Source organism: Hippocampus zosterae, chromosome 7, assembly GCF_025434085.1.
Source record: "Hippocampus zosterae strain Florida chromosome 7, ASM2543408v3, whole genome shotgun sequence".
Lineage (NCBI taxonomy): Eukaryota > Metazoa > Chordata > Actinopteri > Syngnathiformes > Syngnathidae > Hippocampus > Hippocampus zosterae.
Genome location: NC_067457.1, coordinates 23,194,026 through 23,206,299, shown reverse-complemented (window position 1 = coordinate 23,206,299; position 12,274 = coordinate 23,194,026). Strand labels below are relative to the sequence as shown.

Here is a 12,274-nt window from a genome sequence, read left to right as displayed (position 1 = left end):
TGCTCACTCAAAGGTTGTTATTATACTCTGACCTACAAATTGGGACTTCCTGTTAATACCCAGCCATCCATCCCTCCCTTCGAGCCCCCCCCACCCCACCCACCCACACACACACACACACACACACACACACACACACACACACACACACACACACACACACACACTTTTTACTCAACACATGTGAATCATTATCTCGTGTGTGTGTACACAGAGCTGGACACATGCATACACTACACATTCTAAAAGTTATTAAATGAAATTAAGCACTATAACTTTGAATCTAATGTGATTTTAATGTTTACATTAGAGTCACGGTTCTCAAATTTTTTGGCGCTCTGGGAAATTTTTCAAACCGCCCCCTAATTGTAATGCCAGTTGACAAACAAAACCACGACAAGCGGGTGACAGAACAAAAGACAACGGAAGGCGGCGAAGGGGGTCTCTTGTCACCTCAGAGAGGAAATGAAATATTGCTCAAGCCAAGCGAGTCGATGGATTTGGTGCGCAGTGGTAGTGGTGAGGGGATCGAAATGTATACATCTGCCGGGACGGGAGGAAAAGACAAGCGCAATAGTGGGAGGTTTTGATTTATTTTGAACTCCTTTCTGACTGCACTATTTGACAATTACTGCTAACATCTGGGCGCTATATTGAATATGTTCATTTACATATACACTTTTGCTTCTTCTGGAGTTCATAAGGGGCTGATTTCGATTTTAAAAAGACTTCGTCATTCGATATATCACCGATGAATATGTTCAATGGACCCCAAACAAAAAAACTGCACGAATCTGACCGGCACTCCATGACGCCTTCAAGGACTGTTTTCTGTTTCAGGTCATAAATTTTCAGAAGGGCCCTTCTGAATTTTTTTTAATAACTTAACCTCCTCCGAGAGCTCATAGTTTCTGACTGTGTTCTGGTAAAGTGACAAAATGGTGTTGTTTAGATTGTTGGTCAGGCATTAATAATGGATAGGGGGTCACCTCATCGGGACTGGAGGCCTGGTACGTGCGGTTGTCGTCGCTGAAGTCCTGCTCGGCCTCCGCCGTCTCGGTCTCGCCACACGCCTCGTAGACGGGCGTGACGTTGTGGCACAGAGCAATGGCCTTCACCGCCTCGTGGATGCGGCTGCTGACGCTCTTGCGGACTTTGGGGCCCGGGGTCTGGGATTTCTGGGACGCTGTGGCGGAGCCGCCGGTGCCACCACTGGAGGGGCCCTGACAGGGAATGAACGTATATCATTATTATATATTTGTGGGGATTTTTTTTTCTACAAAAAACAAAACTATTGGAAGATTTTGACTTTTATCTCAATAACACAAGCCATCTTAACCTGAGCGTAGGACTGGATGACATGGCTCTGGATTTCGTCCATGGTGTCGGTACCGTAGGACACGGTTCCCAGGTGCAGCCGCTTGAAGATCATCTCGTTTTGTGTCAAAGTGCCTGCAGGTCACGTGGATAGCTTTAGAAACACACTTGGGGGAGGGGAGTGTCCACCTCCATACTTAAGACTGATGATGTACACAAAAGTATTACGAGCATGTTCCACCTGCATCAGGTGAAAAAGTTGAAAAATAAATTTGAGTTCTTGCCAGAAAAGAAAAGATCCACAACTGGCCCGAATCTCCTTTCCAATATAGACGATGTGTCCTCTCTAATTACAAGCCAAAACACAACCAAACTAAGTCAATGTACTGATGGCAAAACAGGGGACGATGGGGTCGTTTGAATGGATGTTGCTGCCAGAGAGTCCCACACTGTTTAACCAGTTTTTGCTGATTCATGGCTCCTCATTCTCTTACCCATCAACCTGGATAAATAGGCATCAACGCCCAATCCATTCCTTTCTTGAGACAAAGCCGCAAGAATTTATCACCCTGACGCGCAGCTAACAAGTGATACAAAAGAGCGGTGGGGTGCATTTCTGGCCACTCTTGCCTGTTTTATCCGTCAGCAGGTAGACCAGCCGGCCCAGTTCTTCCGGGATGGTGCTGGTCCTCACCACCGTGCCGGGAATATTCTCATCCTTCATGATCATCCAGCCGTAGGCTGCCTTGCCCATGTCCAGATTCACTCGTAGGCTGCGCCACAAGGTCAATGAAGCAGCAAGTGAAACCCATGTCCCCCCCCAAAAAATAAAATAAATAAAAGGTTCTCTGACGTACCTTATGGGGATGATATAAGAGAAGAGCACAACAAAGCGGAACAGGTTGCGGAACCACGGGCCCACAAAGCCGAGCAGGGCTTCCATGACAATGGACAGAACTAGTTGGGCGAAGAACAGGGCCTTGGTGAGTCGGTTCAATTCCAAGTCCAGTAGGCCCACCTGCAGACAGAAGGGCGAAAAAAAATGACTGCTGCCACTGGCCAATGGGGTGGGCAGAAAAATTACGAGATCATGTTTTTTTTTTCAGAAATTGAAAATAAAACAAGCAAATCGAAGAAATAAATGACTACACTTCGGTTGTTGCTAGGCAGACTTCATGGGGCTGAATCGTAACTGCCCCACCAACCAATGAAAACCCACAAAGGAAATAAAACGACATTACAGGAATCTCATCTCATTCACTATTTAGATGCTGGCTTTTGTCATTTCAATCGTGTATGACATAAACAGGGTTATAGGTGGTAGTTTTTAAATCGATTTTTTTTTAACAAACTACATTGTCGCCTTTCAATACGCTCAGGGTCAAAGGAGTTCCCATATTGAGACTATGCGGGGTCAAAGTTGTCTTATTTTTCAAGTGCATCTCACAGCCAATGAAGTATGTGGGAAAAAGATGTTAAATAAAGAAGCCGCCCAACCCATTTTTGGCAGCGTACCACAGAGGGCTTTCATGTGATGCAGTGCATTGACAATAAAACCCCCCCAAAAAACGCCAACATAACATTTCCCCGCGCTCAAAGACCTGCGATGAATAGGAAGCGGGCGGGGAAGGAGGAAAAGGAGAATTCCTCCACTGCTATTGGACCCCCAACGAGCACATTTCCTCCCCGAGGACCGCCGAGGCCCAAGAGAGTAGTGTGACTGATTTATCAGTGGATGTTAAAAATCCCAGTAGCCCAGGGCGGGGTGGGCGGGAGCCCCAACTCCAAGGTTCATGTTTGAGCTATTGAGAAAAATAGAAAAGGGAAGGTTGGGGGGGGGGGCACGGTGGGATTAAAATGAAGAAAAATTAAGACAGAGCGCACAGCTGAAAAGCAAAAGGATCCCCTTTAAGCAGAACAATGGCCGCTCGACGTTCTCCAGGCCTGGCCGGGGATCGGATGAAGTCATTGTAAAGCCCGTTGAGGCCTGTTTTCGGGATGGGGGGCGGTGAAGGAGAAGGTCTCAATTACTTCAACCTTAAAGAAGTGATCAGTGAATAAAAGAACATATTTCACTTCAGTCGTCACCGCGCCGTGAAAAAGAATGATTTGTTGAGCCTTTGTGGCGCCTTGTAAACGCGCGTGTGAAATCGGGGCTCCTCACGTATACTCGTCCTCATTTATTTGGGGTCATTTTGTGGTGGCAGGTAACAAATATTTTTTTACTTTTAGTCCCTAGATTAGAAAACGGGTATCTGTACTTTGGGCTTTACTTTTTAACAGTTGTGGATGACAACAACAAAAAACGTATTCAATTTTAACTCATTCAGCACCAACCAATTCGGGACCAAGTCTGAAAAGACGTTTGAAATCGTCTTTGGGATGGAATGAGGTTAACTATACAATATATTATAGATAACTGTCAGTAAAAGTTCTTTTTTGTTTTGCTCCATTGCGGTACGTTTCAGTGTCGACCTTTTAACATCTACTTTGGGAAAAGGAGTCGAATCAGTACTTGCACTTATGTCATCTCTAACTACACGATGACAGAGTGCGAGTACTTTTGCCACCACTGCACATGATTTTATCTTTATTGCATCGTGTGAGTACTTCTGTATTTGACTGGAGATGTCTGTTTGCAATGATGCATATTGCTTTTAGCTTGAGACGTTGGTGCTGGCTCGGAATTCACGGATATTGATTACAGGCCCATTTAAATGACAGTTTGAGAGACGTTTTTTAGACAAGGGGCCGTGTCCGACGATTACACACAAGGAGACGATTCTTATCCGGTGTCCTGTCGGGCAGATCATTGACCCACCTGAGGCCAAAAAAAACACATTGTCATGCCCGACTATTGACTTTTTACACCCCGCAATCTCCGCTCCCCGTATCGGCACTTGTGACATTATCCCCTTGATATTTATTGGATTTCCCTCAGATTCCACCAAACAGCAGGTCTGAGGTGATGCTAGGCTGAATTTTCACTCATTGTCCAAGTGCCTAATATACAATAAATATATTTCAAACAATACGTTCAAACACCCCGCAGGCACACCAAATCGCATTTATTAATTATTTTTTCCCTTACTTAATGGCGGCCACGAGACAAATATGTTGGGAAAAGCCTACTAGAAAATCTGACGGCAATTTTTAATAATTTGGTGGCATTTAAACCCGGGGTGTGTAGCGTTTTGACATCCACTGTTTATGTCACCGGTGTGTGTATTTCGATGACATCAGGATGGAATGTGAGCTGTGCGTGTACAGTGGAATCAGACCATCAGATATCCGGTACAGATCAGATTTTGATCCACTTCGGAAGAGATGTCACTTGGACCGTGCGGTGTAAATCAAGACAGGTGTTGATGCTGAAAAATCCCCCAATCCAATGCCCCCACAACCAGAGTATTAAAATCATATTATAATTTACATTTATTTATATACTTTTCCTTCTTCTACTTCTCCCTTTCATAATTTTGCTCCTGTAAATTGGGAATTTCTCCATTGTGAGACAAATAAAGGTTTTCTTATCTTAAAACCTAAATCAGCCAAACACGGTATCCTTTTCATCAATCTCCGGGAACAAAACACTCGACGCAGGATTGTGGCGGATTAACTCCTCACCAGAAAAAGTCATTTAAATCCTGCCCTTAGTTAATTTCCCTTTTGGATAATTAGCCAACGCTGCTGACCTTTTCTGCATTGACAAGAGAAGCTTTATCTATAAGGTCAAGGGTGCCAAAAAAAAAAAAGAAGAAAAGAAAAACACCTTGCATGTGACTTGGCGCAATCTAGTAACCCTTTCACGACCAACAACGGATGTACTGTACACATCAATACGTTCTCCCAACGGCTAGGCGGGGAAGAAGGTCAGGCCCACCTTTGTCAGTCAAACTTTTACTATGATTTTCACAATCTCTTCAGACTTTGTTTCTGTTTCCGTCGTGCTTTTTATGTTTTACGTAAAGCACTTGAATGTGAAGTGTGCTAAACAAATGAGTTTGCCTCGCCCTGATTCACAAAAAGCTCATTTGCTCCGCCTTTTTGATCAGAAACCGGTGTTTTTGAAACCTACTTCTGATGATTAATGAACGGGAAACGGTAGAAAACCTTTTTCTTTATGGGGAAATAGAAGTACACTCTTTTCCTTTTGAGAGATGCCGTGTTTAAATTGTGACCGAATAATGTTCTGTTGGTCTTGAAAGATCAGCCAAAATGCTCTGAATGAGCTCACGCAGCCTTCACCTTGTTTTTGGCTTCGGACGTATTGAGTACACTGCGGGTCTCCTTGCCGGTGTAGATAACCACCCCGATCACAGTGCCTGCCAAACAAACAGGACAAGTAATGCTGCTCATTATCTGGCCAACCATGAATTCCCCCCCCCCCCCCCCACACACACACCATAGTAAGATGAACTGCATGGGAGGAAATGCAATAAGGCTGCAGAGAAGCGTTGTTGCGTCTCATTGTCACTCAAGTCAGGAGTTTTAATACGTTGGGCGCCCTCACACAAACGGCGTGATAAAACCAAATCAATACAGCGCCATCTTCACTCGCCAATTCATTAAGCTGGCCTTATAACAACGGACTAAGGGGTCATTAATATTAAATGAGCTGGCAGAAGTTTTAATGCGGGAACGTTGAAGAAAAAAAAAAGGCCAAAATGTCTTAAGCGGTTGAAGCTGATGAAGAATGTGTCAAGTCATATTTGGTCTATATTTGTCAACAAATGGCACTTGTCACTTTTTGTATTGATAGTGAACCATAAAAGAAAACTAAGTGACACAATGGGATATTAGCAATGAATCAGAAGTGTCAATCAGACATCACAATAAGATTAAACCAGACGGTATCTCAAAGTGCTAATATCATAGTTCGACAAGAGATATGTGACCTTTTGTCTATCCATACCGCACTGTAACAGACAACTAGAAGTTGTCACATCGATATGGTCACAATCCCGAGCTGCCAATGGAGAGACTTTTGTTGGGGACAATAATGACGTAAGAGCCCACTCAGTAAGTTAAGGCCTCTGAGTGTTTGTTCTTCTGGTCAAGGTCAGGGCATTGTGAAGTGAGGGAGCTAATGTGGTTGGGGGGGCGGGGGGGGGGGGGGGTTACCACAAATCAATGGCGAGCGAGGGAGTCTCAAACGCTCTCAACTGACTCCGGGGACTTCAGCTAGGGGGTGGAGGAAAACGTACTCACCCGAGGCGACGACCGTGCTGGCCCACAGTGTGTTTTCGATGCTCAGGCTCTCGTGGACCTGGGGGTCAGCGTCCTCCTACGGTGGGGGTGGGATTGAGACAGGACAAAAAAATAATAATAAAAAGATTAAATTCACGGCCACATCACAGAGTCGCCGTATGGACGTGAAGTATTCGGAACTCAAAGGTGGTAAAAATGAAAGCGTTTTTGGTGGGAGCTTTTTTTTCCCCCCACAAGATACATCAAGTACTGAAATAATTGAAGCTGGAAAAAATGTAACAATAAAATTGGTTGAATTCTTTACATTTTGTCAATACTGTATGCTTGCATAAAGCGCAATGTTATCGAGTGCCGTTATTCTGATTACCGGTAAATGACATTACAAAAAAATAGTTTTTAAGAGCCTGGAAGGGATTAACACAATTTTCATCCATGTCAATGGGGAACTACGCCTTTAATTCTCTTTAACGGAGAGGGCTCCGAGTGTCATTTGAAGTTATTTCTTAGCTATACAAAAATACATCACAAAACGCACTTAACTCATTCACTCCCAAAGACGTTTTTAAACGTCTTTTCAGACTAGGTCCAGAATTGGCTGGTACTGAATGTGTTAAAGGACGCAATTTTCATTTCCGTAAGCAGCTCACATGAAGCCATGCAGTAGCTCGTTTCATCAATACTGTACTGCAAGGGGCACTGTTCAATCAGTGGTGTCTCATTTCTGGCACGGGCCACATTTAAGTTACTGTTTCACTTGGAGGGCCGTTGAGACTGAAACCATACAAAGAAGTCAAGAATAACTGTTGTTTCAACTATTTAAGTTTCTATTATGAGAGGTTTGGAAACAATAAAATGCTCAGAATATATCTCTTATTTATTATTACTATTTTTTTTCTTCTTTCTACCCACAGTCTTGCTGCTGTCGACAGTAAATTTCCCCAGTGTGGGACAAATAAAGGATATCTTATTACATATACCGTAAACTCCGGGCTACACCTGATTAAGAGCCGCTTGCTCAGATTTATGAAGAAAAATCAATTTTGTAATTATACGCGCCGCACCGTACTATAAACCGCTGGCCAATGTGTAGGCGGGTGTTCGCTTCTGCATCCCTGCCGTCATGGAGCGTCTCCGGGTGAGGCGGCTGACGCGGTCCCCCGCTGAACCCCCGCAGAAAAAAAACGCAAACCAAATGTCAAGAGGGTTTTCGTCCAAATTTATTATTTCACCTGGGCTGATGGAATTCTTCGCTAATTTTGTTTGTGTGAATGTGCGGAACAAAGCAAGTTTGTCCTCGTAATTGGGAGGGAGCTGCTGACACAATGTCGTGTGTGCCCTAATAGACAGGCTTTTCCGTTTCATGAATCTATAACACCACGACGGCCCACCTTTAAAACGTTTGGTTGTCTTTTTACACTGGCTCAGTTCTTCTTGCCAGAGCCTCCGCCTTCGCACCAAAGACTCGCCTATGCCAAGATTACGGGCAGCAGCTCGATTTCCTTCTTTAACTGCCAGAGTGATCGCTTTTAGTTTGAAATCGGCATCATATGCTTTTCGTCTGGTATTCTCCATGTTGATCACGGTTAGAAGAAAGACTGAAATAAGGAAGTTGTGATTAGCGGTAATCATACAATTTCATTGGACCCCAGTGTCGAAAGTGTGGATAAAAAGTAGTGGCTTGTAATCCGGATTTTACGGTAATTTACAAATGTAGACATTTTAGAAAGGATGATGGAAGTCGACATCTTTGAGCTGCTTTCGCGGGCCACATAAAATGATGTGGCGGGCCAGATCTGATCCCCGGGCCTTGAGTTTGACACATTTTTTAAATGGAGAAAAAAAAAAAACAAGTACAGCAGTCACATTGGTGAGATTTCACAGATAAATAAGGCCCTTTGTGTGTGTGCGTGTGTGTGTCTGGTTTCACCGCCGCTTTCTTAAATAAAGCCAAACACGCGGAAATGGTCCAGAGCGGTGAGTGCAGGCTCTGGTTTCATCTCAAATTGCCTGCCTGATATAATAATTATGACACCCAAGCAGCAACATCCTGTCAATCCTCACAAAGTGATGAAGAAGTGCATGAAAAATAAATGGCGGGGCGGTCCAACGCTTGACCACTCTGACATTGTCATCGCATCGCCGCGTCTCCAAAAAGTCTAGGAGGAGGAGGGAAAAAAAAGAGGACTCCTCATAAATAGGTAAGTTCATTTGCAGTGGGTCTGTGGGAACCCAATTTTTTTTTCTCGCCCCCACCACTGCCCCCCCCCCCCATCCTGCTCTGACTGAAAGCACACGATATGCAAAGGAAGGCCGTGGAGGATGAATGAGTGGAGGAAGTGCTTGCTCACTAAGCCTGGTGTGTGGCCAAGAGTGAAGACAGACCACAAAGCCGGTCTTTGTAGTGTGACTCGACTCTCTGTGGGGGCTGTGCTAATCTGCGATTAAAAAAAAAAAAAAAAATTGGGAGCAACAAGCAAGCAACACAGGATAGATGGAAGCTCGCTAGGTAGTAGCGGGGCCTGCATGTGATGACAAGACGCCCATTGTTGCCACTTGGTCAATTATATGTTGAGGATTTATTTCGACAGGAAATAAAACAAGTGTACCCGTGTGAAGTTTCCCTCAAAACTGTGGATGTCCAGCTCAGGCTTCTGGGCGTAGACAAAGGCATTGATGGAGAACAGGTCCTGAGTAAAGATGGAGACAGTTATGAATAAACTAAACAAACGAGCATCATTTGATGTTTAAAAAAAAAAAACAAAAAAAAAACGCACTGCCCATACTTGCTTTAATGGAACCAAAACGTTTCATACGACAATAATATGATCAAAATCTCAGCTTGAGAAGTTGTGACGTCTGCTTTACCCCCACTGCCGGAAGGCGTTGTGTGCATCCCACAGCCACTTTCAGCTTCCAGTCTGTCTCGCCGTCCAGCTGGTCGGTCCTGATGAAGCACGTCCCTGGATCAGATCACATCAGAGCAGAATATATGCCAGTGAGTTTTGTCGGATGTTTTCTTTGTACGCGTTGCTGCTCCATGTGTCGTAAGGGAGAATTTGTTGGAAGGTTTTTTTTCATTACTGTGACATCACTGATAGCAGGCTTTTGTTAGACAAAATTATTTATTTGGTTTGGTTTGAATATTTTGATGGAAAAAACTGCCTTTTCTTCTTTGGAAAATGATGAATTATACATTAAATGACTGCTATATGTTCACTGAACACCAAAATATTTTTTATTAAAAAAATATTCAATGCTTTAATCGTAATTTAGGATGAGGGACAAATTTGACCCTTTGGGATTTAAGGGTAGCATTTGAGTAGCAGAATTTATAGGGGCCAAATTTGACCCCGTGGGTTCACAGGGTTAAATGCTTAGTCGGTAAACATCAAGTGGGCGTGGCAACAAACTGGTTGAGTCTCCCCACCCCCGAAAATCGCAGGGGTGGGATGGGGTCGTACGTGTCACTTTTTCAATAGCTAAACTGTGAGCCTTTGCTGCTCCCATGTTATCGCTGCGTGGCTGTTAAAGCTGCGAATAAACGGCCCCGGCAGACAGGAAGCCTAAGATGTTGACTGCATTGATCTTCAGTAATATTCCGTATAAAAGTGATGGATGTGAGCCACGATCTGACAGGCAGGCTAGAGGGCAGCCATAAAGCGTCCTCTGGAGGTTTAAGCATGATGGAGAGCGCCAGGATGATTCACACTCCTCGGCGGTACGGCGTGTGAAAGACAAATATGTGTGCTTATGTGGCTCGTGTGTTGAAGACATAAAGATGTCAACAACTCTCCGGCAGAGCGCGTTGTTATTGTTCTATGGATTGACGCGAGACGGCGTCTTGAGGAACATTTCGCCTCGGGTTCCCTCCCCGCCCTTCGCTCGGAAGCGGCCTATTGATTCATTCGCTTCACCTGTCACTCCAACAATGTGACATAAATCACATGAATCGCAGACCTGCCGCATCCAATCATGTCAACAGTTCAAGAGAGGGTCGGGAGTCACATTTCCAACACTACGGAGGGCGTAAAACAGGTTGCCGTTTGTTACGTCCCTCGCACGTTTGTCTCACTATTAGATCGGCTGGAATGATATCGTTGGATTCAAGGCAGATTTTGGCAGCATTCACCGTTCTTCTCAGACGTCCTCAGAAAGATCATGTCTGCGGGAATCCTTTGGTTCTAGAAAGAAAAGCAATGGTGGAGAGTTACCCAATGCGGTCAACTGAAGTCATTTGAATCTCTCTGAATAATTAAACAAGGTCTTGACTTGGACGGTGAAGACTGATGTTAAAACAAAACAACAACAAAAACAAGAAACTTAAGCTTTTACTTTCCAGAGGATTTTTTCCCCCTCATTTGAGAAGGGCAGAAAAACTAAAAATGATCCATTTAATTTCATGTTAACTCATTCAGTACCAGCCTATTCTAGACCAAGTCTGAAAGGACGTTTAAAAACGTCATTGGGAGTGAACGGGTTAACGGGGGCCAAAACCACCCGCGATAAATGAAAATCCGCGAAGTAGCGACCCCCGCCCCGCCGTAGAGGTACATGTACATAAAAAAATATTTATGAGGCCAAATTTAATGGTATACATGCATGTTTTGTCGTAATTAACATGACTTAATGCTATATACTAATATATTTAAACCTGTATCAGTTAGGTGAGTGTATGAGTAACAAAATACAGTAAACAAATACAAATGGTACCGTGCTTTATATGTTGCTCTATGTGACTCGCTGTTTCGCTGCCTGTCAGTGCTTCTCGCGGACCGTTTGCGGACTTTATTTATTTATTTTATGAATATGTTTGAAAAAAATCCGCGATAAACGAACCGCGAAATAGCGAGGGATCACTGTCTATATTTGTCCCTAATCTTTTCGAATGGCTTGCTTTCAAACATTTCTTTCAATCACCTTCTCGGCGATAATCAAGTCGCCCACTTGGATGTCTGAGCTCTTCACCTGGACTTTACCTGCGGAGGGGGGAAATAAATAAATAACCAGACACGTCAAGTCCGATGATCACAAAACACATGACTTTGAATAGACATGCCCCTATTGATTTGTGGCATCTCCCCTCTTGTTTTTCCTGTCACCTTGCGAGAGATTGATTCACGTGGTGACGCAACCGCCTTCTGTTTTCACGAGCCAATAACTCTCATATTTATCGCGTTAATATGCTCTGCAAAGTCTTACAGTGGCCGCCGTCACGGGCGTGACGGCACGATGATCACACGAGGCGATGTGGGGTTGGGGAAGGGCGGGGGGGGGGGGGGGTTTGTCAGAAGCTCGACCAAATAAATAAATAAAAACATCGATACAATTACGGCGAGAGGGAAGACTTGTGTTACGGGGTGGTAATTGGTTGGGGAGGGCTCGGCGGTAGCGGGGAGTATCGGCTATCATGGCGTCAGCAAACAGTCGTCGCTGGCCGGCTGGCTCACCGCACGGCGTCAGCTTGCTGTACAGCTGCGAGTTCATCTCCTTGTCCCGCTGGTGGCGCCGCACCTCGTCCACCGCCTCGCGCGCCATGGTGACCGCCAGCACGAAGCCCTGCAACCAGGCAAGACACGACGGGGTTTCGATCAATCCACTTTTCAAGCACGAAACTCGTTCGACCTACACTGGATTCTGAATGATTACATGAAGAGGAACGTTGTTCGATTCCTCAATTATTGATTCATTGCGTAGTCTGATAAAAACGGATTTTGTGGTTTTGGAAGGAAAAGTTCACATGTGGTGC

At 44.5% G+C, this 12,274-nt stretch overlaps 1 protein-coding gene across 5 annotated transcripts in view; it reads right to left on the bottom strand.

Moving 5' to 3' along the window:
• The window catches only part of atp9b (ATPase phospholipid transporting 9B), a 34,440-nt gene that overhangs the window by 17,000 nt on the left and 5,166 nt on the right, over window positions 1–12,274 (bottom strand). For all 5 annotated transcript variants that reach the window (XR_007963394.1, XR_007963395.1, XR_007963393.1 and 2 more), the window contains exons 5-15: window positions 11,976–12,084; window positions 11,446–11,504; window positions 10,658–10,709; window positions 9,394–9,488; window positions 9,135–9,215; window positions 6,529–6,604; window positions 5,566–5,642; window positions 2,175–2,335; window positions 1,948–2,090; window positions 1,340–1,452; window positions 990–1,223 (exon numbers count right to left, since the gene is read on the bottom strand). Coding sequence is in view for 2 of the 5 variants with exons in the window: in XM_052071946.1 (XP_051927906.1) it covers window positions 990–1,223; window positions 1,340–1,452; window positions 1,948–2,090; window positions 2,175–2,335; window positions 5,566–5,642; window positions 6,529–6,604; window positions 9,135–9,215; window positions 9,394–9,488; window positions 10,658–10,709; window positions 11,446–11,504; window positions 11,976–12,084 (1,200 nt within the window). In the remaining 3 variants the exon portion in view is untranslated. The remainder of the gene's footprint in view (window positions 1–989; window positions 1,224–1,339; window positions 1,453–1,947; window positions 2,091–2,174; window positions 2,336–5,565; window positions 5,643–6,528; window positions 6,605–9,134; window positions 9,216–9,393; window positions 9,489–10,657; window positions 10,710–11,445; window positions 11,505–11,975; window positions 12,085–12,274) is intronic.